This window comes from Pan paniscus, chromosome 16, assembly GCF_029289425.2.
Source record: "Pan paniscus chromosome 16, NHGRI_mPanPan1-v2.0_pri, whole genome shotgun sequence".
NCBI classification, from domain to species: Eukaryota; Metazoa; Chordata; class Mammalia; order Primates; family Hominidae; genus Pan; species Pan paniscus.
In genome coordinates this window covers 58,254,900-58,281,623 of record NC_073265.2, presented here as the reverse complement: position 1 = coordinate 58,281,623, position 26,724 = coordinate 58,254,900, and the positions used below count along the sequence as shown (strand labels likewise).

General features: G+C 42.8%; 1 protein-coding gene across 5 annotated transcripts in view; it reads right to left on the bottom strand.

Annotated features, from left to right (window-relative positions):
• The window catches only part of NOX5 (NADPH oxidase 5), an 81,855-nt gene extending 57,810 nt beyond the window's left edge, over positions 1–24,045 (bottom strand). For 3 of the 5 annotated variants that reach the window (XM_063596758.1, XM_003818526.6, XM_063596759.1), the window contains exon 1: positions 6,981–7,096. In XM_063596758.1, the coding sequence (XP_063452828.1) occupies positions 6,981–7,030 (50 nt within the window). In that variant the 5' untranslated portion in view covers positions 7,031–7,096. Of the gene's footprint in view, positions 1–6,980; positions 7,097–23,912 lie in introns of those variants that run through there. The other 2 variants (XM_055098990.3, XM_055098992.2) reach the window with 2 other exon arrangements.
• Between the last annotated feature and the right edge of the window lie 2,679 nt (positions 24,046–26,724).

Here is a 26,724-nt window from a genome sequence, read left to right as displayed (position 1 = left end):
ATAGAATTACAGATAAGGAAAGGGCTACTGAAATACAAGAGTACTGTGTGCAAATGTTTGGTGGATTTAAGAGAAATGAATTAGCTCCCAAAGAAGGTAACAATCTGAATGGACCAATAATTATTTAAGAATTCAAAATGGCAGTTAGGCTAGGTGCAGTGGCTCACGCCTGTAATCCCAGCACTTTGGGAGGCCAAGGCAGGTGGATCACGAGGTCAAGAGATTGAGACCATCCTGGCCAACATGGTGAAACCCCATCTCTACTAAAAATACAAAAATTAGCTGGGCGTGGTGGCACATGCCTGTAGTCCCACCTACTGGGGAGGCTGAGGCAGGAGAATCACTTGAACCCAGGAGGCAGAGGTTGCAGTGAGTTGAGATCACAGATGCTGTCTCAAAAAAAAAAAAAAAAAAGAATTCAAAAGGGCAGTTAAATGTCAACCATTGAAAATAATGTCAGGGCCAGCTTGTTTTTAGAGCTGAGTTCTATCTAATCTTCAAAGAATGACAAACCCAATGGTAAACCATCTTAGATCATAGAAAGAGATAGTAAGATTCCCAATTCATTTTACAAAGCAAGCTTTACCCAAATCCAATGAAAAGAGCATATGAAAAGGAAATTCTATACAAGTTTAACTTACACAAAGCTTTAACTAAAATATAACTGAATTAAATCTAGAAGTTCACTTTAAAAAAAAAACAAACCCAACCTTAGTTTAGTTAGTTAGAACCTAATTAGTTAGTTAGAACTTAGTTTAGTAATGTAAGGATGGTTCATTATTAAGACGCCTATCAACGTAATTTTTGATATCAACAAATTAAAGAAGAAAAATAGTTTTTATTATGTCAATAAATGCTAAGGAAGCACCTGATATAGTTCAAAATTCATTCTTAATTAAAACTATAAGAAAAATGGGAGGAAATTACCTAGTTTACAAACTAGTAATTTTCTCTCTTGTTCTATGATATTTGCAATGTTTATTTAGTTTCTCTAGTTTAATGCATTAAATTCAATCTCCAAATACTAGGTATTAGTGATGGCTAGTTTCTGGGCTCAAGGGAAATAGACCAAAATCAATGATCTATATCTATCTATATTTATATGCATATAAAAATTGATATCTATATCTATATATATATTCATATTTATTTACATCTTTACCATCTATCTCATTAGCCAAAGCAGTTACAAATGGAAATTTTAAAAAATTGTATTTATAATTGTTATTAAAAGTTGGATAATTAAATAAATGCTTTCGGCAAAATGTCTACACAGAATAAAATAATTAGATAACTACAGTATACTATTTTATTTACATTTTCTGATCAAATTATAAATGCCTAAATGTAAAAATAAATAAAATAATGAGAATTAGCAGAAATTATAGGAAATTGTATCATCTTTAAGTAGAGGCACAAGATAGGAATCCCAAAAACATTAAGGAAAATGATCTGTAGATCTGCATATGTAAAAATTAATTTCTGCATGATAGAAGACAACAAATTCAAAAGGCAATAGGCTGAAGGAAAATATTTGCAATAAGCATGACGGAATGGTCACACCTGTTATAAAATAACAACAACTAAAAGGGCAACAATAACAGTAAATGCTTTTATTAGGTATTGATAAATTGCAGCTGTGTTAGTGTTCTTTTAACATAGAAGTCCTATAGGTTTGACAGAAGCAAAAACAAACAGAAACCAGCAATGGAAAGTAGCAAAAGATATAAAAGGACAATTCATAAGAGAGAACTTATATTGGTTGATAAACATTTGAAAAGATGTTCAATTCACTTCTCATGCCTGGGGAAATGGGATTTATAACAGTTATATCTTTTGTAGTTGGGGGAAGTGGTATCAGAATGCCAAAAATCAAAAGATTGGTAATATCCAATATAAACAGTGCTGGTGAGAACATGAATTGTACTATCTTTCAGGCAATTCAATTTTTAGGAATGTATCCTACAAAAATAAAAGTGTTATTACATAATGGCCCATATCCATCATCCACTACTGTGTACTAGATTGCCATTCGAAACAGCTAAGCCCACCCATGTTATCTATAATATGTGTGAATCTATTTGAATAAATATAGTAGCACTGTGTGGAAGAGAATCATCAGGCTGTCAGCACTGGTCCTTAAAGAGGCAGGACTGGAGGGGAGAAAGAGGATTTCAGTTCCGTATTGCTTTACGCCTCAGTATGATTGATCTGATGGTATCCATGAGCATATACCATTCTTGTGATAATCTTTGAAAACTCTTCCTTTTGAGATAATTATGGATTCACATACAGGTATGAGCCATAATGTAGAGATTTCTTTATTCCGTTTCTCCCAATTGTAGTATCTCACAAAATTGTAGTACAATATCACAAAGAGGATACTGACATTGATAGAGTCAAGATACAGAACTTTCCACAAGACTCTCTCAAGTTGCCGGTTCACAGCCACACCTACATCCCTCCCTGCCCCCTTCCATGGCAGGTGGGCAGTGGGCAAAGTCCTGACTCTCCACTGGGCCTCCTCTGACCATCCCAGTCGGGAGGAGGAGGGAGTACCTCGTTACTGCCGGGTACGACAATTAAAAAGCAAGCAAGGCCGGGGGTGGTGGCTCACGCCTGTAATCCTAATACATTGGGAGGCTGAGGCAGGAGGACTGCTTGAGTTAAGGAGTTTGAGACCAGCCTGCGCAACATAGTGAGACCTCATCTCTACAAAAATTTAAAAAATTAGCCAGGCATGATAGCATGCACCTGTGATCCCAGCTACTCTAGCAGCTGAGGTGGGAGGATGGCTTGAGCCTAGAAGGTCGAAGCTAAAGTGAACTTTAATCACACCACTGCACTCCAGCCTGGGCAACAGAGAACCCATCCCTTATAACATAATAAAATATAAAATAGAATAGAATAGAATAGAGCAAACAAAAAATCCCTCTCCATCCCCTGACCTTTAATCCTGTGCCATCAGTGAGCTCTGGCCCGGGATGTGGCTCCCCAGGGCGGCTTCTCCAAAAGGTGATATCAAGGGTGTTACTGGCCTCTTATCCCCCAGCAAATTAATACCTTAGTAAAACAAACATTTTACACGGCACAACCTCATCCCAGAACACACCTGTGAGGCAAGTGGCTCAACAGGTACAGCCCACTGATCAGATGAGAATCCGCCCTCTGAAGTACGGTTCCCAGCTTTGGGGGTCCAGTAACACAAAAAAGTCTTGTGGGGGTGGGGGTGGGGGTGGTCCTCACTTGGTGGGAGAGGTGCACTGTCAGCATCTCCCTAGGTAGTGTCCCAGCTAACTGTAATTCCCTATCAGAGCAGCGTTTTCTAGGTTAAAATAAGGGCTTATGGAGACCAAGCTTTCATTATTCAGGTAAAGCCTCCAGGTAGCAGGCTTCAAAGACAACAGAATGTAAATGTTTCTTATCAGACTTAAAGAGTCTGTTGCTGGCTCACACCAACTCCGCAAGCTGCCTCTCACCTGCCTGAGCAAGTACCCGGTCCCCAGGCCTGGCCCTGCAGCCTCCTTGCCCATTCTCCCTGCCAATCCCTAGGAATCCCACCTGCTGCTTGTTCCTCTTTCTCTGAAACCCAAATGGGAGTTGGAGTTTCCCTAGAATGCCTGAGCAACCGGCACCTCTGGGGCTCCATGAGTGCGGTCCATGGACCGCCTACAATTGCATCACCTCAAGAGTTGAAAGTGCACGTTCTCTGCAGCCCCAGATCTTCAGGACCAGAAGCTCTGAAGTTTGGGCCCTGGGAGTGTGAATTCTAGCAAGCATTCTCAGAGCCGCTGGTATTACTGAGTGAAAAGAAACCCTCAGACAGCACTTCCATGGTTTTCTAAAGTGCCTCGTGCCTGCTGGGTGATCCTGTGCCAGTTATTTGACCTCTCTGTTTCTCTGTTTGACCTCTTTATAGGCATGTGTCTTATGCTATATATGTGTGGCATGTATTTGAGTGTGTGTGTGTGTGTGTGTGTGTGTATAAAATATATCAACAAAGAGTCAAACTATAAAATACTTGAAGATATTTATTCTGAGCCAAATACGAGTGACCAATGGCCTGTGACACAGCCCTCAAGCTATCCTGAGAACATATACCCAAGGCTGTTGGGTCACAACTTGGTTTTGTACATTTTAGCAAGACATAAAACATCAATCAATACATGTAAGTTGTACATTGGTTCTGTCCGGAAAGGTGGGACAGCTGGAAGCAGGGGCTTCCGGGTCGTAGGTAGATTCAAAGATTTTTCTGATTGGCAATTGGTTAAAAGAATTAAGTTTTTGTCTAAAGACTTAGGAACGTCTGGCCGGCCGCAGTGGCTCATGCCTGTAATCCCAGTACTTTGGGGGGCCGAGGCAGATGGATCACTTGAGGTCAGGAGTTCGAGACCAGCCTGTTCAACATGGCAAAACCCCATTTCTACTAAAAATACAAAAATTAGCCTGGTGTGGTGGCATGCACCTGTAATCCCAACTACTTGGGAGGCTGAGGCATGAGAATTGCTTGAGCCCAGGAGGTGGAGGTTGTAGTGAGCCAAGATCACGCCACTGCACTCCAGCCTGGGTGACAGAGTGAGGCTCTGTCTCAGAAAATAAATAAATAAATAAATAAATAAATAAATAAATAAATAAATAAATAAATACTTAGGAATTTCTATGTTAAAATAAGGGGTTATGGAGACCAAGGTTTCGTCATTCAGGTAAAGCCTCCAGGTAGCAGGCTTCAAAGACAATAGAGTATAAATGTTTCTCATCAGACTTAAAGGGTCTGTTCTATCAGTAATCCCACAAGGGAGGAGAGTATAATGAGGCATGTCTGGTCCCTCCTTCCCATGATGGCCTGAACTAGTTTTTCAGGCTAACTTTGGAATGCCCTTTGCTGAGAGGAGGGGTCCATTCAGATGGCTGAGGTGATTAGATTTTTATTTTTGGTTTACAAATATATGTTTTAGTGTGTGTATGGATGTATGTATATATATGCATATGTCATATATGCTTTAGTGTGTCTGTGCATGCATGCTTCAGTTTCCTCATTTATTAAAAGCGTTAGTGACAGCTCACCTTACAGAGTTGTGACAGGGCATAGGATGTCTGTCTAGCGCATGATGATTAGGTATGTACACCTTCCTCTTCTCTTTTTCATGCCTATTAACTCACGTCACTTTCCAAGTCAGCAAGTCCTAGATGGATTCTCATTTCCCAGAGGGAGCACAGACAGATGTCCTCTCAAGGCCCCTGCATTGACTTGGGGCAGAGCCAGGCCTAAGTCCCAGGCTTCAGACTCCTCAGGTTCTTCTTGTGGACCACCTGTCTAGGTCCTCACTCTCTCCTCGCCTATAAATGTGTGGTCCTAGTAAGTCACTGGAGCTGCAGGCAGCAAGGAGGGTGCTCCAGGCAGCCCCTGCCAGAGGCCAGTCCAAAGCTCCCAGGGCCCAACTCACTGTGGAGGAGGTGGGTGAGATGAGGCATGGAGAGAACCTGTAGCTGGGAGTGTCAAGGGCCAGGGCAATGCCCCCACCCAGCCTCCCACTGAGATAGGCCAGCTCCTGCACGCTCCCAAGGCAGGGGCTCCAGGCCCTCCAGTGTGCCAGCCACTTTATTTAGTATATTGGCCCCTTCTGTCTTTGGTGCAGCCCAGTGAGGTAGGTATTATTACTATCCATGTGTACCAGAAGCAGCCCACAGCTGGAAAAGAGGAAGGGAGCTTCGCATCAGACCTTCTCATCCCTCGTGGCTTCAACATCAGCCAAGGAGCCTCTTTTAAGAGCTTCCTAGGTTTTTTCACACCAGCCCCAGAGAACCACTGTCCCAGGCCGAGCCCCACACACTTCTCCCCACCCCCGACCCAACAATGACTCTGCTTCGACCTTCACTGATGGGCGTTCACTGCCTGTGCAGACACCAAGCTTCGAGTGCCTGCCTCTCATGTCCCTGAGCTGAAGCCGCCTTCCCATCACTGCCCCCCCCAAGACATTCACGCCTCCCACTGACTTCTAGCCACCCTTTGGTGGTTTCAAGGCAGCCCTCCGCGGCCCAAAAGAGCACTCACCTAATGACTAGTGGTTCCCAAACTGCAATATGTTCTTGCCAGAAACATGAGAGTTTGTAAAAATGTGCATTCTGACTCGCCAACCTTGGTGGGGAGGAGGCAGGAATCTGCACATTTCACCTGCACCCCGGATCTTGTGACCCACGCATGGGTGACCCACCCATGCACCTGGAGAAATGCTGCCCTGGGGGTTAAACAGCCTCCACTTTCTTCATCTCTCGGGACCCTCGGGAAGGCATTCCACAAAGCAGAGAGAATTCTGGAAAAAGGGCTGCATGCAAGTGCTAACGCAGGGAAGGCAGGGAGGAGGTATCTGCTGTTCACCTCCCACTTTTCAGAAACAAGATCAGTGTGGTGGGCCTGTGCAAGGGGAGAGGTAACTTTGGGAAGGGGCTGAGAAGAGACTGGGACAGCCAGAGTGATCTAGGTGGTGAGGGAATAGGGTGGGAAGGAAGGTAACACTGTAGGTAGCAGGAAGGAGCGGGAATCTTCAGATTTCAGAGCTCAAGGGGAACAATGTGCTCACCAGAGGCCAGAATTTACCCCAGGAGACCAGGATTTTAGGTCCAGCCTTGCTTTGCACCAGCTGAATGACCAGCCCACAAGCATCTCTCCAACAAAGGGCTATGAGGACCAAATGAGATGCTGTTTGGAAAAGTACAACTGGAAAGCATTGTACAAATGCTGGGTATTGCTATTACACTGACTTGGCCAGTTCTTTATTTTACAGATGAGAAAACAGACCCAGAGAGGGCTGGTGACTTATTCAAGATTGCCCAGCTTGCTAGTAGCAAGGCAAGAATAGAGCTCAGATCTTCTGACTTCTGCCCAAGGCAGACACAGTTACCTTTTGTAGATCCCACAAAGGCAAATAATCCCACCTTTCCCTTGTCCCTGGCATGGAAAGCTGGACAAATGAGCCACTCACCCTCTACAGCCTTCAGGGCCCGTCTGGGCTGGGTCTCCAGATGTGTTCATCTTCTCCTGTCTTCTAGATCACAGGTCCCAGAAAGACTGCTGTCCATTGAGCTGCCTGCACTGTGTAGCCACCCCCCTGACTCCTCCTCTTCCTGACTCCTAAAGACCTGCTCACACCCACAGTCCCTCATAAAACTGGTGGCTGAGTTGGTCTAGAAAAATCCCAACCAGGAAGCATGGAATGCAATGGGGCAAGAGTTTTATTAGGAAGGATGAGCTGTCTTCCATCTGGCCCAGTATCTTCTCTTTCCTTTCCTCAAAAATACTATGGTGAAGCTAGGTTATCTAGGAACATACTGTGAAAAAAATCACCAACAACTCCAGGCAGGCCCTGCTTATAAGTCAAGCAAGACTTCGCCAATAACAATAATATCAATTATCAACAAAAATGTTTAAGCACTTACTCTGAGCCATGCACTGTGCTAAGAACTTTGCACGTACTGCTCAGTTTAATTCGTAACACAGCCCTATCTGGTGGGTGTTGGCATCATTCTATTGATTAGGGAAGTGAAACAGAGAGGTGAAGTAATGTGTACAGTGGGCTCAGCACAAATTTTACAACTACATTGGGCTGACTGTGGAGATTGTATAGTTAACCACCCATGGAGCTATACTCAGTCTCAACATATTGTGTACAACTATATTGAAACAGTCACCTGCAGAGGTTCCTAGCCCATAGAGCCTAGGGAAAAAAGTGGGACCTGCAAGCTATTTTGTTTTAAACTTAAGGGAAATTGTATAATTACTTAGGTAATACTGCTCTGCGATTAAAATTCAAAGTGTTTATACTTTTTGTTTTGCCTGGAAAGAGATCAGCTTTGGCTGATAACCCTGGCCATCTGGTGCAGATTGGGATGTCCTAGTGGTGATTTTAGATGTCTCTGGTTAATTTCCAAAATCAGGGAAATGATTAGTTATCATTACGGTTTTGTTTTAAAGCAGAGTGCTACAAGAAATTTCTCCCAGTATGTGGCTCATGGTGGGGGTACCCTAAAGGGATCCTTTGGTGCTGGCCATGTCAAGTCTTCTGAACCAGCAGGGGCTCACTGGAAGCCTCTTTGCTGTCACTCACATATTTTTCTACCCACAGATTCAGCCAGTTCTCATTTGTTTGGGGCCAGTCCCAAGACAAGTTCTATAGAATTTCAGTGATCTTTTGGTAATCTCTGGAAATGGGGTGCTCCCATGCCTGGATAGCAGCAATTTTGGAGGCTACTTTGACTGTTTCAATAGTTTTCCTGGCAAAGTAAAGAGAGAAATACAAACACATTTCATTAAATCAGTTCAGGAATAATATGTAGGAAACAGAAAATTATTTTGAGGAAATAAGCCAAGCAGTAAATATGAATTATACTTTCAAGTTATGGCCAGTTAAGGGAAAAAAGCAAGAATGAGAAGATGTGAGACAGAGCTGCTGGTACCCACTGTAATTGTAACTATCTGTGTGTGTCTCTTTCTGTCCCTCTGGACTGTGAGCCCCTAAAGGCAAGATCTGTGCCTCATTAGTTTTGAATCCCAGGAAACTAGCACAGTGCTCACTATATCATGGGCATTCCATGTATGTTTGTGGAATGAATAAACCTGCCTCAATTCAACAAATACTTAGGAAACACTATATCCAGGCCCTGATTGTATATACAGAGACAAGTAAGATAATCCAGCATGGTAAATGAAGATACAGAAGTGTGTTGTGAGACAGCATTGGGAAGGGAGAACCGAGGAGACTTCCCAGTGAAAGTGACTGATCTGTAGTGGGTTTTAGAACATGAGTAGGAGTTTGCCAGGTGGAAGCGGAAAAGGACATTCTGGGCAGCTGGAAGATCGTGTAGAAAGGCATGAAATGAGAATGCATTCTGTGTCCTGGGAACTATAAGCAGTTCAGGTAATGACCTGGAGACGCACACATTTGAAAGCAGAACTGGAGCAGGGAGCAGGAGTCAGGTCATGACAAATTTGGCAGGAAGAGAGCTAAAGGCCTAGGATTACCTAGGAGCTAGGAAGCCAGTAAGCAACGCTAAGCAATGGAGCAACACATCAATACTTGCCAAAGTTCTGACAACAATCTAGTTCATATCCTAGTATCTGGACAAAATGCAAGTTTTTACAAGGGAAGTAATAAACATGAAAAAAAAATTTTTTTTTTTTTTGAGACGAAGTCTCACTCTGTTGCCCAGGCTGGAGTGCAGTGGCATGATCTTGGCTTACTGCAACCTCCGTGTCCTGGACTCAAGCGATTTTCCTGCCTCAGCCTCCCTAGTAGCTGGGATTACAGGCATGCACCATCAGGCCCAGCCAATTTTTGTATTTTTAGTACAGGTGGGGTTTCACCATGTTGGGCAGACTGGTCTCGAACTCCTGACCTCAAGTGATACACCTGCTTCAGCCTCCCAAAGTGCTGGGACTACAGGTGTAAGCCACTGCACCTAGCCAGAAAATGTATTTTTAAAGGCGTCTTTTTTTCTAACAAAACTTTTGGAAGGAGAGATTTTTTTCTCTCAATGACACTTTTTTATAATTACACAAATTATAAACATTAATTATTAGGCCAAGGTTTGTGGATCACTTGAGCTCAGGAATTCGAGACCGGCCTGGGCAACATGGCGAAAACCCATCTCCACCAAAAATACAAAAACATTAGCTGGGTGTGGTGGTGTGCACCTATAGTCCCAGCTACTCAGGAGGCTGAGATGGGAAGATCGCTTGAGCCCAGGAGGCAGAGGCTGCAGTGAGCCAAGATCACACCACTGCACTCCAGCCTGGGTGACAGAGTGAGACCCCATCTTGATTTTAAAAAATAATTATTATTATTATTTAAAAATTAGAAAAAAAGCCTAAAAGCACAAAAAAAAAGAGTAAAAATCGGTGTAATCCACTTGCCCAGATTAAAATCACTGCTAAAATGGAATGTTTGTTTATTTCTAGTTGCATGCAGAAGATAGCCCAGCGTGGGATTCAGAGTGGGGTTGTGTCTGACAAGCTCACTTGCCTGAGCTAGTTTGCCTTGTTGAGGCCGATTTGCCACTGAGGAGGAAGTTGGATTGGGGGGCTTCAGATAGTTCCTGGGGAACAAGGGAGAGTGTGAGTCTCTTCTCCAGCTTTGCCCTGGAACTCTGATCTGAGACCCTGAAGAAAGAAGGTGGGGGGCTCTCCCTAATTTTGCAGGGAATTTGGTGTGGTTCTGGTATTATTTGATTATTCAAGGGTCGTGAATTTTGGAGGCCCAGGAGAGAGCCCCTGCACTGGGAGGTGCTTTCCAAAGAGACACAAACTATGGGGCAATGGAAGAAGAGATCCCCTCCAAAGGCTGTCAGAGTGACTGGATGTGAGTGGCTGGCTTGTGAGTGCCTGTGAGGTGCCTACCCAGGAAATAGCTGGGGAGAACTGACAGTTGGCTGAGGGAGCCTGAGACCCTGCAGTCAGCCAAAGGGGTACATCCATGCTAATGTCCCTTCCTTCACACCCACAAGCTGGAGCCAGAAAAGTGAGAAGTGGTCACTCGGGACTTCTGGTTGAGATGCATCAAGTTTACTCTGAGTTCACCCTTTGAGACCTCCCCATCTGTGCCACACACAAAGCGATGAGAGATAAAGTCTTTTTTTTTTTTTTCAGATGGAGTTTGGCTCTTGTTGCCCAGGCTGGAGTGCAGTGGTGTGATCTCGACTCACTGCAACCTCCACTTCTGGGGTTCAAACGACCCTCCTGCCTCAGTCTCCCGAGTAGCTGGGATTACAGGTGCCTGCCACCACTCTCGGCTAATTCTTTGAATTTTTAGTAGAGATGGGGTTTCATCATATTGGCCAGGCTGGTCTCTAACTCCTGACCTCAGGTGATCCACCTGCCTTGGCCTCCCAAAGTGCTGGGATTACAGGTGTGAGCCACCGCGCCCGGTTTAAAAGACTGCCTGCTCTTGAAAAACAGATAAACATCTCTATTGACCAGAGATAAGGCAGAAATATGCAATGGCAAGTGAAACTGAAGCTACAGTCCTGCGCAGCTCCAAGTCCAGAGGCAAGTAGAGGCTGCTGCAGGTGAAGGGATGTGAACCCCTCATCTGAGGGTGTAGCTTGTGGCTGCAGTGAGCGCCAAGAATGAAGTACTCAGACAATTCCAGCTGAGCAGGGCGGGGAGCAGCTCCTCTGAGAGAGTGCCGCTCCAAGGTCTGTCCACTGAATATTTATTGAGAGAGCTTGTTTAAACTACAATTCAAACAAAAGGCATCCACCAGGCGGCTCTTTGCAGTTGGGCCATGAGGCACATATGGCCTTGGAAATACACATAGACGATAGTCTCAGGAGGCTGTTTTCAGCGCTCCTTACTACACATTCCTTTCCCTGCCCTGTTTTCAGGGTCAAGGAGTTTCAGTCGCATGCACAAACAACATGCACACAGTGCCTCAGTACTTTTCCATTCCTCGACCTCAAATGCCTTGTACATAAGCTTGAATATATTGCCATGCACCCTCCACAGAGGGGACCCTGCCTATGGCAGAGCACTGAAAAGAACTAGGACTGGCCATTGTTGGGACAATGATTTATATCTTGTATCTAGGAGAGAAGAAGAAATTCACAAAGCCTGATAGTGAAGAAGTAGACTAGGCCAACTGCTCCTTGGTGATTGGACCCACAATAGCCTCAGGATTTCCATGGACAGGAGCCTTGAGACACCAATACAAAGCCAGAATTGAACTAGGGAGCCCAGGAAGTGTGGTGAAAGCTACCACAAAACTTTTAGATGAGGACTGAACAGTAACATGCACATACCTCCACACACGCATGCACGCATGCATACCCACACATGCACTCACATAATTACCATTCAAGGTGAACCAGTAAGCTGGCATTCCAAAAGATCTGAAAAAGAATATCAAGAATGCTAAGAAAGACAGCCAATCAAACCAAAAATAGGGAGAAGAACTCATACTTTAAGAAGTGAAAATCATAGACTTTAAGCATGTTTAGAATCCTCAAAAAAGAAAGGAAAGAAAAACATGCATTAAAAAAATAATAAGAACTTATAAGATGGGCAGCACTGAAGTGAAACAGCCAGTCACGAAAAGATATTGTATGATTCCAATTACATGAGGTACCTGGAGGAGTCAAATTCATAGACACAGGAAGTAGAATGGTGCTTACCAGAGGCCGAGGGAAGAGGGGAATGGGGAGTTACGGCTTAATCATACAGTTTCAGTTCTGCAAGACGAAAAAAGTTCTGAAGATAGATGGTAGTGATGGTTGCACAATGTATTAATACAACAAAACCAGGAAGTATTAACTTTCTGAAGCCTTTTGACATAGCCAAATAGCTTTCCAAGAATTGTGAAACAGCTGAAGGTGAAAAAAACAAGAAACTATTCTGGCCAGGTGCAGTAGCTCATGCCTGTAATCCCAGCACTTTGGGAGGCTGAGGCAGGTGGATCACCTGAGGTCAGGAGTTTGAGACCAGCCTGGCCAACATGGTGAAACCCTATCTCTACTAAAAATACAAAAATTAGCCAGGCATGGTGGCACATGCCTGTAATCCCAGCTACTCGGGAGGCTGAGGCAGGAGAACTGCTTGAACCTGGGAAACGGAAGTTGCAGTGAACCAAGATTGTGTCACTGCACTCCAGCCTGGGAGACAGAGCAAGACTCTGGCTCAGAAAAAAGCTATTCTGAATAAAGTGTTTATAAACGATATATGCACAGGTGTAAAGTAGCCTCACTTCTTTTCCCAATCTATCCATGCTGAGTCCAGGGATAGAGAATGATTTCTATGCCCTATTTCTTAATGGACTCCACCCTAAACTCAGTAATTTTAGCTAACAAACAACAGCTAAGTTTAAAAGATCACCTATTGAACTAAAATACATATTTCTGGCATTTAACTGGCTATCTGTAAACCCTTTTATAGGAGAAATTTAAATCTATGAAGGAAATTTCCATTTGTAAAGGTGTCTGAGAGGGAGGGCTGGGTCACTAGAAACGGTTACCATTGTTTGAAATTTACATAACAGGTCTTTGTTACGTCGCCTATCCTGGCCATCTTGTCTTAACTGGGCCTTTACATGCAACCTTTTTTCCTTGGTTTAAGCAAATGATGGTACAATATTTAGGCCCAAACAGAGCTAAGAACAGGTCTTAGCTCTATTCTTTTGAGATACACATTTTCTACCTTGTTTAACCTGTTGAGTCATCTTTTTAAAAGGCAAATTGTTGCATAGCTAACAATTGCTTAGGGCAATAAAACAAGTAATTAAAAGATTAACAGTCTAAATGGGGAAAAAAACTAAAAGCTGGCAAGTAAGAATTACTTATAAAAACTATAAGATCTGCTTCTGTTTGTGTTTGTATGACTATATGTCACTATGTGGCATGTGTATATGATAATATTTGATAAATAAAGCTAGATTTTAAATGTTAGTAAAATAGAAATGGCTCCAAAATTATCAGTTAAATATAATTCAGACATTTTTGCCTGGGTTTACTGGTCAGACAGGCTTATGCTGCCTTTGTTACATGTTTTAAGGTCATAATACTACTGCTTCTGTAATATTTTTGATATTTGTTTGATTTGACTTTGAGCTTATATTTTGAGTTTTAAACACCTGGATTCTGAATAGGTCATCATGGTGAGGCCTGTTTATATATAAAGTTTTGGTGCCACAAAAGGAATAGCACTCAAATATAAAATTTTCTTTTTAATTCTCAGCAAGGCAAGGTACTTCTATATAGAAAGGTGCGCCCTTACAGATGGAAAAATGGTGAGTGCACACTCAGACAAGGGAGGGGAAGGGGTTCTTATCCCTGATGCACATGACCCCTGCTGCTGTGTTGTTCCCCTATTGGCTAGGGTTAGACTGCACAGGCTAAACTAATTCCGATTGGCTAATTTAAAGAGAATGATGGGGTGAGTGCTTTGGTGGGAGTCAGGGCAGAGCAGGTAGCAGATAATCAGAATGAGTTAGGGTGGAGCAGGTGATTGGAATGAGTCAGGGTGGAGTAGGTGATTGAAAAAGATTGCTTTATGAGGAAGTTAAGTTTAAAAGTAGAAGGCAAAGAATTTAACATATTGACATATTAATTCTCTGAAAAGAAATTTAGAACTCATATCTAACAGGCCTGGGAACATGTTCTCAGTGCCTAGACTAGGAGCTATGAGGCAGAATCAAGCCTAATATGGCCCCTTCTTCTCTGCCCCAGCTTTACCTCCTGGCTATTCTGAGAGGGGTTTGATCCTCCAGGCACCATCTTCACAGCAATGTCTTCTGTCTTGAACTCTATACCTGGCATATAAATTCAGGACTCAGGCCCTCCTCTTTATAGCCATCCTGGGTGCTGTGTAGCTACTTGAGACCCAGGATGACTAAAAAAGACATTAGGGAGGGTACCTGTGTTATAGTTCCAAAATTACTTTCAAAAACTTAAAATATTAAATTATATTATGTTAGATAATAGATCATTATAAAGTATCTGAGTCATTTTAAGGTTAAAATACCAAAATATTAATTAAACATAAGTTTATATACTTTGGCATCTTATTTTTATATGGTATTAAAAAGCTAAATATATTTAAATGTAATAAACAGTAATTTGAAGAAACACCTTTCTAAAAAATTATAAAATGGTTTTCATCTACAAATACTGATATAAGACAGTTCAAAATTACTTCCTAGAATTTTCACTAGAAATTAGGGTTACTAAGAGTTAAAATTATTGAAAATATATGTAATCAGAACCACTAGATATGAGAAAAACAATTTTTTATACAGAGTGTATGAACAACAGAAAGACATGGTTTTGATAAAAAGTTATAAAGGCATAAAATATATTTGTTAAAACAATAATATTTTCTGGTTTAAAAGTTACTTAAAAGTTGTTTCAAATTTAAAAAATAGATAACACTAGCTAATGCAAAGAATTGAGAAGAGAAAATATTTTAAAAATCATAAGAGATTATAAAAGGTTTATAAAAATCTGTTGTCAAAATCTAACTAAGATTAGATAGATTTATTTATAAGGTTTATTAAAATTAACTTTAGTGTTAATAATACATAATTACAAAAGTAAAATTCAGTTTTCTCTTTTAAACAAAAATTTCATGTAGTATTAATAAGTCACAGTAAAATATTTTTGTTCACCTTTTTTATAAACTGAAAAAAAGAGAGAGAGGGAGAGTGGAGAGAAGAAAAGAAATATTCTGACTCATGCTGTTTTTCTTTGATTGGAAAACTGAGTCTCCTCTCTATTAAAAAGTTTTTGCTTTGTAAAATCTTTGAATTATCACTTTGGCTAAATAAATAACTATTATTTAATAGTGACCTGTGATCCTATTTTGATTGTTTTAAACCTTTTATATATTTGATAGATTTCCCAAATCAAATTTAAAATTTAAAATTAAGTATTTTTTTGGCCTCAAACTAACTTTGTGATGCTACAGAGAGCCCCCGCAGCATCCAACAAAGAGATAAACAGGATTAATTAGTATATTAAATTCCAGGGGAGGCATTGTCAAATAAGAAATGATGTTTAACCTTCTTCAAAATAGATTTTTATAAATATGTTATTAATATATGTTACAAAATTGTATGGGATTCCTAAAAATCTGATATATCTGGGTATATTCTATCACTTATAATTATGGTTATATTAAATTATTGTAGGTATAAAAAGTAAAAAATTTCCTCTTCAAAGTTCCCCTTCTTGTTAAAGAATAAATCATAAGTGTTAGAAATAATAGTTTCTTTTAAAGATTAACTTTCTTCAAGCCTCCTTGCTTTGTGCTAATAACTCTTTGTTAAGCCCTATCCTATGTAACTGTTGGACATGCTCACAGGCACATTCAAGCTCACAGCCTATGCCCCTTCCTTATATGGAAATGTTACTGCTTCCTTAAACCTTTTGTAAGCCACTTCTTTGTTCTTCCTTGCACTTACCTATTTAGGAAAGTTTTAGGCTATTAGCAAATCGGGTATCAGTTTAAGACTGTGAGGTCTCGCTCTAGCCAATGGATGCAGGACAAAGCAGTAAGGACAACCCAAATGCGTAAGGGATAAATATGTCTGCTTTTCCTTTGTTCAAGTGTGCTCTTGCCATTTTTCCATCTGTGATTAAGCAACGTTTCTGCAGAAAGTAAAGATGGCCTTGCTGAGAGATCTTTGGTCTCTGTGCTGACTTTTCTTTGTGGCACTGATTATCTATTTCTAACAATTTTGGTATTTCTAACAGTAGGTCACAAAAATGACCAAATTTTTTTGTCTATTGTGTCTTTCACTATGACCATTTTAAATCACTTTTATAGTTAATTGCTTAATTCTGATGCAGTTTCTGTAAACTCTTCACAAGCAAAGTAAAATCCTAGATCATTGTGTCTTCAAGGAGGTTCATAAAAAGGATGAGAAGGACGCTGAAAAGCACTCTTAAATACTGGTTTTTGGTCATTTTAGGATCATATCATTTGGACTGGGTAAGAATTCCCAGAACTCCAAGAAAGGAGCTGGCTTATAAAACTGCTAATGCAAGCAGGACAAGAATTAATTGAATACCAAGAAAACACTCTTCCAGATTTTCATGCTAAATCAACCAGTACTAAAGTTTAGATATGCAATTTAAATAAACTCCATGGTCCAAGCCAAATTACTTATGATAACTCATCTAATAAACAGTGCTATGCACCTAAATTGTAGAAACAAAATTGGTATTTAAGAGGATATAAGTCTAACATTAAGCATGGACTAATGGAGAGCCTGGAAAGCTGCCTGGTCCTTTCTGAGTCCCTAAAGCTTCCATTATTAAAAGTTCTGCATTCCATGACTCATCACGGAAGAGACAAAATAATTCAAATGAAACATATATGTATATATATTTACCTGATTGGCCATTTAAACATTTATAGAGGGATTTCATTCATCAGTTTCAATGCATGTTTTCTGGTTATATAAAAGCTTTCCTATGCAAGAGGGATGATATATAAACAGTAGCTAAAAGGTTATTAGGAAATGTGTTTTCCTTATGGGGTATTCCTGGACAAATCTCCAGTGATAGAGGTACTTGCTTTACTGAACAAGTTGTATAATAGTTAAATAAGGTATTACTGACACAATAGCATTAGGCAAAGCCAACTGAATTGACTGGATTGCCTTGGTCAAAAGTATTGTGGATTCATGACAATCAGATCCACTTCCATTGGAATAGTCACTGTAATGCCTATGCACCTAGTAATAGAATTTCATGTATCTTCTGCTACTAAACTCTGATATGACTAAATGCTGCAAGGTTTTACTACATTGTGCCAAAGTGTATTTTCACCAGATAAAAGAAGCTTTTCATGGTCCTCAGAAAACATGGACAATCAAACCCTTCACAATCTCATTCACTCTCTAACTCCTCAGCTTGTCTCTTTATTTAATCTTTATGTTAAAGATTGGATCTTTCATAGAGAGATTGGATCTTCTGAAAAATGACATCAGAGAAAGACTGCCCTACCCACACTGCAAAAAAACTCAGGACCTTAACCTTTGGGTTCATAGTTTCACAGCTCAGAAGGGCCTGTCCAGACTCTTGGAACTATACACCCATTGGAGACATTAAGATAAAGCTAACCAGCTTCTCACTAGAAGCAGATAGCATCCTAGACATCAACAGCCTTTTCCCAAGATCATGGATCAAGGCTTCTCTGCTATCACAAGACTATCGTCTCTCATTTTTTTCCTTGCTTATCTCTCTATGAACAACAGAACTAAAAAGGGGATCTCTTGTGTTCACTCATGGGGTATACTTTTCTTTGCAAGGGATTTTACAGCCAACCTTATACATGGATAGCCTTATGCCCTGGTAGACAGAAGACAAAGGGCCAATGTGGGTAAACAAATTTTAATGATACTTTGGTGATTCATAGTCAGAAACAGAACACTGATCCACTCCTCTTAACCTACATCATGGGTTAAAGAGAACATTGCCAGCATAAGTTAAAGAGAACATTGTTTGGAGGCCTTCACTCTTCTAGATGGACAAGATTTGTTAAGTCTCTTTTTCCATGGTTTGGAGTAAATGAGACAATAATTCAAAATTTCTCCCTCGTAAATAGGCTCTATAGCATATTCTGCTATAAAGCCTATGGTTACACAGTAGACTTTAAATTCTCTTGCTAAAGTTGTGCTGAATAATAGAATCACTCTAGATTACCTCCTTGCTAAACAGAAAAGTATCACTTTAGATTACCTCCTTGCTAAACAGAAAAGTATCTGTGCAGTTGCTGACACTTCTTGTTACACATGGAGGAATACATCAAGTATTATGGAAATTCAATTGTAAGGGATTAATGAAAAGGCTGCTTGGTTAAAACAAGTAGACTCTTTATCCAGCTTGTTATTTAATCTATTTAATTTTAGTTGGTTTCATTCATGGAGACCCTGGTTACGGAGCACATTCTAAACTCTTGATATTATCCTCTTGATAGTCATAATGGTAACCTCCCTGGTGCACTGTATTCTCTCAAAAGTTTTAAATGTTTGCATACAGCCATCTGTAAAGATTCAAATTATCTCTCTTCAACTGGACCAACAAAAATTCAAATAAATGTGTTATCATAAGGACACCGTAATCTATAAATAATGTGCTGAGACCAAAAACCCAAAATGGTGGTACCTGAGAGTGGTGTTAAAGACCTGTTAGTTATACTCTCACTTAATTGAGAACTTAACCAAAGGGAGGCCATTCTTTCGAATTGATTTTGTGAACTAGGCCCCAGCTGACAAGACCAAAACAAAATGGAGTCATTCATGCTAAATGCAAAATAATCAAACTGAAACTTTAATACATCCTAAAACAGATCAAATTTTGTTTTTCTCCAGTAAATAGGAGATTCCAGCACAAGGAAGTGTCCTCTGCTCTAATCCTTACTCGCCTTAGAGAACACACGGTTCTGATTATTTCCCAGTGGGATTTGAGACGAAGTAAATACATTTATGATGGCAACAAAGTGATATCAATGCCTGAAATTTTGGTCATTGTCTCAATTTTGTGGGGGGAATTGTTAAGTTTAGCCTAAAGCTGCCTCCTTACCTATTTTAAGTTTGGCCCTAAAGGTTTCTCCATACATAGTAAACTGCAACCTAACTGAATGTGTGAACAAACTATAACCTATTCTTGGCCAATGGCCAACTATAACCGAGTTTCAGCCAATCAAAGGTGGCTAACTGTTCAAATTTTGTTCAAGAAAAGCAAACCCCCAGTTATAACCAATCCAGCTGTTTCCGTACCTCATTTCTGTTTCTGAACCTCATGCTCTTTATTCTGTCCATAAGTCTTCAACCACACAGCAGCGCCAGAGTCTCTCTAGTTGTATTCTGGCCCTGGGGCTGCCTAATTCATGAATTGTTCTTTGCTCAATTAAGCTCTGTTAAATTTAATTCATCTAAGGCTTTCTTTTAACAAATAGTTGCTGGGCTATAGTAGCCACACAATTGCTATTAGGTGAATGAAGTGGGCTAGCTGCAGCAGCACCTTACAGAGGATGCCCCCACTCCAGTCAACTGCTTACAATGCCCCTGTCCAGTTCTAAGGAGCCATCAGGAGAGGTGCTTCCACTCCCAGGCTGCTAACTCACTGCATGATCTGGGCAAGGTCACCTTCTCTCTACAGGACCCAGTACTTCGTCTGCTCAATGGAGATTTTCTTCCTTTGCTCCCTGCCTTGGGACACTGTGTAAGAGCAGACATAGGGATATATAGACATGTGTTTTTTGTTTGTTTGTTTTTGAGATGGAATCTCACTCTGTCACCCAGACTGGAGTGCAATGACATGATCTCAGCTCACTGCAACCTCCACCTCCCAGGTACAAACAATTCTCCTGCCTCAGCCTCTCGAGTAGCTGGGATTACAGGCGTGTACCACTATGCCCAGCTAACTTTTGAATTTTTAGTAGGGATGGGGTTTCACCATGTTGGCCAGGCTGCTCTCAAACTCCTCTCCTCAAGTGATGCACCCGCCTCAGCCTCCCAAAGTGCTGGGTTTACAGGCGTGAGCCACCGTGCCTGGCCAGCATTTGTTTGTTTCGTTTTATTTTGTTTTTTAAGCCCAAACAGTTGTCTTTGTCTGAGAGACTCAAAAGGAGCTGTTTACTGGCAATTTGCTGAAGAGAATTTTCCTTGTGGAGGTCTGACAACCAGTGTGGCATCCCTTGGGGCCAAAAAAATATGCAGAAGCTCTGTCTTTCTGGAGATGTAACTGGAGTTTATTCTAATGAGATGAAATGTGGCCTACCCCTGCCCCCTCAAATGACCTTCTCGTGGAAATCAGAGCAGGTAAGATTCTCTAAGATCATTCCAGACAAGTTCTATTATTATTTTGAACTTATACACAAGATTTCAGAGGAAATTAAGTTTTCATCAGTTTCTTCTTATCTTGTTTGTTTAAGCCCTGGAAGCCTGGAACATGTCTTCTTTCTCTTGTATCCCCTGAGAACTTGGCTGGCAGTAGCAGCTCCCCCAGCAGCTACTGCTTTGGTTCCGGTCAGTTTCCTGTTCCCTGGATCACCATCCCTCATCTTGAGGAAAATATGGAGATGGCAAAAATTCGGTCTGCTTTGGGAGGAGGTTCTGCAGGGAGCTCTGGGGTCATGGTGAGCAATCCCCTGAGTAAGAAGACAGCTCTCAGTTGCAAAATGCGTATATGCAAACACATCCCAGGAAATCTCAACCAGACCCCAAGCAGGTAGATATTCTGAGGCTCCATCTGTCAGACAGAGAAACTGGAGACAGAGTGGGTGAGTCACTGAGTCAGCTCACAGAGTGAGCTGAGGGGCCCGGCCTGGCCCACAACACTCAGCCCCACTAGCACCTGCTCAGGCTCCCTTCTTCCTATGGCAGAGACACAGCCTCTGTTTGAACTTGCCTTGCTCACTCCCAGAATAGAGCCTTTGCAGCAACTGCCTCTCCTGTGGGATGCCTCTGAGGGTTCTCAGCACTCAAGAGTCAGCTAAAGGCCCACCTCCTCCTGGAGGCCCCTCCTGCTACCTCCAGCCCTGAGTTACAATAAATTCCTGCAGACTTTACTATTTGCAACACAAATGTGACCTGACATGCTGTGCTGTCATCAACATCTTGTGCCCTTGCTCTGTGTGGTAACTTGGTCCTTGGGTCATCATTATACTTTACGTGTGTGGTGTGTGTACCTCATCTCCCCAGCTAGCAGGTCAGCTCCAGATAGGCAGGAACCACCTCCACGCATTCACAATTTCATTCATGCATTCATTTAAGAAATATTCTCTGCTATTCCAAGGATAAGTCAATAATTAAGCAAGACGTGCTTCCAGCCCTCGCAGTGCTTACAATTCTTATTCCCTGCAGGACCCAGCATAACCTGCTTGTAGCCAGCAGGCACGAGTTAACAGGGACAGCCTCTGGCCAACAAGTTCCAGCAGTGTCTGTCTCTTTGATCTGGTCAAAGCCCTGCAAGGACTATTTTTAAGTAGAAAAGCAGGAAGGACCACAGAGACAGAGGCTGTGGAACAGCTTTTGAATGTAATGCATTCGTAGAAAGGAATTCCTTTAGGCCCTGCTCCTGGGATACATCGGGAGCCCCACCCATAAAAGGGTGGAAGAGCCCTTATGCCCAGAATAGACCTCTAAGCTGTAACCAAAAATAAAATTCTGAGGCTCCTCCAACCATCTGAATGGACTTTCTCCTCTGCCAGGGCACTTTTAAAATTTAACCTGAGAGACTGGTTCAAGCTATGATGTGAAGTGGGGGCTCTGACATGGCTTATTATACGTCTCTGGCTCCGGCATTAACATCAACATAGACCTGATGTCTGATGAGAAGCATTTATAGTCTATTCTCTCTGAAGCCTGCTCCCTAGAGGCTTCAGCTGCATGATTAAACTTTAGTCTTGGCCAGGCGCAGTGGCTCACACCTGTAATCCCCGCACTTTGGGACGCTGAGGTGGGTGGATCGCCTGAGGTCAGGAGTCCAAGACCAGCCTGGCCAACTTGGTGAAACCCCATCTCTACTAAAAATACAAAAAAATAGCTGGGAATGGTGGCAGGCACCTGTAATCCTAGCTACTCGGGAGGCTGAGGCAGGAGAATTGCTTGAATCTGGGAGGTGGAGGCTGCAGTGAGCCGAGATCGCACCATTGCACTCCAGCCTGGGCAATAAGAATGAGATTTCATCTCAAAAGCAAACAAACATAAAAACACTTTAGTCTCCACAACCTCCTATAGCAACCCAGACATTTCCTTTCTACTGATCCCAGGTCTTTAGATAAACTCAACCAATTGTCAATCAAAAAAATTTAAATCTGCCTATAACCTGAAAGCTCCTCCCCCACCTTCGAGTTGTCCCACCTTTCTAGATGGAACCAATGTATTTTTAAAATGTATTTGATTGAAATCTCATGCCTCCCTAAAATGTATAGCACCAAGCTGCACCGCGACTACCTTGGGCACATGGACATATGGACACATGTTCTCAGGACCTCCTGAGGGCTGTGTCACGGGCCATGCTCACTCATATTTGGCTCAGAATAAATCTTTTCAAATATTTTACAGAATTCAATTCTTTTGGGCGACAAGACTCTCTAGGAGATCGCTTTATGGCACAGATGGGGACACTGAGGCAGAGCGGGTTTGTGGCTGATCTGGTACTAAACTGCTAGCACAGTGCTTTCATCCTAGTACCCACTGAGGCATGAATTCCTGCTGAAGGAGAAGAGTTGTTTTCCCACTTAGCAGCTGGGAGTAACCCTGGCACACAGGAGCATATAGGTGGAGAAAATAAAAGAGCATGAGAGAGAGAAAAATAGAGAGAGAGAGGTTCTGGCCATCTACTCTGCCAGGCGTTGGACCAGGGACTGGGGCAGATGGTGACTAACACGTGGTTCTGACCTCGAGCAACTCAGTGGGACAATGAGCTATTTAGCAAGTATGGTTCATGGCCCCATGATGGGTATGGGACCTGGGAGACAGTGAAATGGACCTCTCTGAGCCTGAGTTCCCTGCAGCCATGGGGGTCCTGTCTGTTCTGCCCACCTGACCAAGTGGTTGTGAGGATTAAATGAAATAACATAGGAGGAAGCACCTAGTCCATAACACCCACTCAACTCATTTTCACTCATTCAGAAGGTTGTTTTGGTTCTTCTCAACCACCTCCTTTGTTCCTCAAGTTCCAGTAAAAGAATCCTAATTAGTCTTCTTGAAGCAGAAATAGCTGAGTGTGCATGACCCTAAATGACCCCCCGGGGGTTATTGTTCTGAGGCTCCAGCTCACCCCACCACCCACAGAATTGACAGCTTTGGCTCATCCCTTAATGCCTGAGGCCAATGTGCTTCCTTTCCTGTTTTTCATTTTTCTTATCTCTAAAAAGGGCCTGTTAAGACCTATCCCCATAATGTTGTTAGGCTCCATTGAGACATCACATGTACAGCCCCTAGCAGGTTGCACTGGACACGTGGTAGTTCCTGTCCCCTTCTTTCTCCCTCCTGCTGAAGGGGTCCTGCTGCTGACAGCAGGGAATTGTCCTCCATAGAGTGTGGGGCAGAGATCTGAGTTGGGCAGGAGCCTCTCCTCCATGGCTGCCCCTGTGCCCTCATATCCTCCTCCAGCATCCTTAGCACAAGAGTCTCACTTTCTGTTCTGGGTACCAGAGACACACGTGGTGAGGGCACCACCACTCAGCTTGGCACATGTGAGGCACAACAGGCAATGGGTGAGGGCAGCTACTGTGGGAACCCAGATGCAGAAAGAATTCTGCTTCTCTCCTCCTTCCTGCATCCCACCTTTGAGCTTGGAGAAGTCTAGAGACTCTCAGAAAATAGGTCTGAGTACAGACGTGGAGATTCCTTATTCCATTGGCTTCTGAACACTTAAAATTCATTTTCAGTCATGTGGGTAAAATTTTAACTGACCCTCCAAAACATGTGTGTGCAGATATTCTTCTGCAAAAGATCTGGTGGTAGCTTTCATTTCTAGATGGAGAAATGGAGGTGCTTCCCACTGCCCTCCACCGGAGGAGGTAACTGAAGAATGCAAGGCTCAGCTCTGCACCTGAAATATAAGGAGGAAAAAGGCAGGGTGGAGTGCTTTGTGGCTTTGGTGGGGAAAGAATCTTGGGTGACCCAGGAACTCTGTAAACTTATGTCTGAATCCAACTTCCTAAGAATCAGTCCTTGGCGTAAGATGACTAGCTATAAATCCAGACTTTGTACTGGAAGAAGTAAAAATATGATTACTTTTTGTTTTTAAGAGATGCCAAGAACTATCAGGCCTTGGGAATCTCAGAGGAAGGAAATGTAAGCCTCCACGTCTGTCTCTGGTCCCCACTGTGAGCCAAGGCCTGTGATCCTCACCAAAGCAGAACTGACTTCCCTTTCCCCGCCTTTCCCCAACTTGCCTTGCCTTTCTTTGCTTTTTCCTCTGCTTCCTTCCCTTTCCTTCCTCTAATCATATTATTGGCACCCACAGGAATCACAGCATGAATGACAAGGCCTTCCTTTAGAGCAGCAGTCCCAGCCTGTTCCCAGAACACTGGCTCCACAGGAGAAGCATGGGGCATCTGGTGATTCTGTCCACACTGGCGTATTACAGCCTCCATCTTGACCATGCACGTCCCAGACAGCTGCCAAAAGAGCATCCTCTCACTAAAGACTCTGAGTTCACCTGGACCTACTCTTTAAATCCTAGAGATGCAGAGGAATTGGGGCCGCTGTAGCTTGGTATAGTTTGGGCAATCTCTGGACAGAGTCAGGTCCTTGGATTTAGCACCAAGTTTTGATAGCTCTCCTCATTTCTTCACCTGGTGAATTCCTACTCAACCTTCAGGTGCCACCACAAGCACAAGTGTTCCCTTTTCCAGTCCACTCCTCCCCAAGAGAGCTAATTTAGTTCTCTCCTCTAGTTCTCACTACACTGTACTTTTACTCTTTTTTTTTTTTTTTTTTGAGACAAAGTCTCACTCTGTTGCCCAGGCTAGAGTGCAGTGGCACAATCTCGGCCCACTTCAACCTCCACCTCCTGGGTTTAAGTGATTCTCCTGCCTCAGCCTCCCGAGTAGCTGGGATTACAGGCATGCGCCACCACACCCAGCTAATTTTGTATTTTTAGTAGAGACGGGGTTTCTCTATGTTGATCAGGCTGGTCTGGAATGAAAAAAGGGAGTCCTGGCTGGGGGTGGTGGCTCACGCCTGTAATCCCAGCACTTTGGGAGGCTGAGGCAGTGGACTGTGGGTGAATAATCAGGCAGGCATCCCTGCAATGATTAAACACCAAGGGAAGGCTATCTTCCCAAGTCCGTGACCGGCACTGGAGTTTTGGGTCCATGGATAAAATGTGTCTCCTTTGTCTCTACTAGAGAGGAAAAAGAACTGGAATTGGAAGGACAGGGAGATTGAAGTGTAGTGAGAGAGGAAGATTGAAGGGTAGCAAGAGAGGCTGGAGAAGAGAGTGAAAAGACTGCTTACCCAATTTGAAATTGGTGAGATGTTCCTTGGGCTGGTTGGTCTGAGGACCCAAGGTCATAGGTGGATCTCTTCACGGAGTGAGGGTGAGGACAGGGGACTGGTCTCCGGAAGGAGTCCCTCTGACCTGGGTCTTTAGCACCAAATTTCTCAAGTGCATCCGTGTGAAGAGAGTCCACCAGACAGGCTTTGTGTGAGCAACAAGGCTGTTTATTTCACTTGGGTGCTGGCTGGCTGAGTCAGAAAAGAGAGTCAGAAAAGGGTGGTGGGATTATCATTAGTTCTTATAGGTTTGGGGATAGGCGGTGGAGTTAGGAGCAATATTTTGTGGGCAGGGGGTGGATCTCACAAAGTACATTCTCAAGGGTGGGGAGAATTACCAAGAACCTGCTTAAGGGTGGGGGAGATTACAAAGAACCTTCTTAATGGTGGGGGAGATGACAAAGTACATTGATCAGTTAGGATGGGGCAGAAACAAATCACAATGGTGGAATGTCATCAGTTAAGGCTGTTTTCACTTCTTTTGTGGATCTTCAGTTGCTTCAGGCCATCTGGATGTATACGTGCAGGTTACAGGGGATATGATGGCTTAGCTTGGGCTCAGACAGTCCCTGCTCCTCAAACACTTTCCTGGGGCTTGGAAGTGAAGTGGCAGGGAGCAGAGCTCTCCTGTGTGACCTGCCAGGGACCTCACTGAGGTGTTGCACATATGTGTCACTTGCAGCTTCCTGAGAAGTAGTTCTTAGTGTCAGCAGCAGGCTGTGTTTTCCAGTAGTTTGGGTTAGATCCTCCCTAGCTGGAGACATTCAGAGGGTCCCCAAGGGACCAGAAAATCATGTTTATGGAATGACATGAGGTCAGAAAAGAAATCAAATTCTTATGAAGGGTGGGATTTTGTTGGCCTGAGACAAGACATGTGACAGAATGCTCCAGGAGGTGAGTGGCACGCATGTTTTTGGCACACGTTTTTAATAAAGGAAGACAAGAATAGACTCCTGCCCCAAGATGGCTGCATGCTCAGGCAGTGGTCCCTGCCCAAGATTGCCAAATGAAACTTACCAGAGCATGTGCCACCACACCCAGCTAATTTTTGTATTATTAGTAAAGACAGGGTTTCACCATGTTGGTCAGGCTGGTCTTGAACTCCTGACCTCAGGTGATTCACCCGCCTCGGCTTCCCAAAGTGCCGGGATTACAGGCATGAGCCACCATGCCCAGCCTACTGTACTTTTACTCTATCAGGATATACCCGAATTGAAGAAGA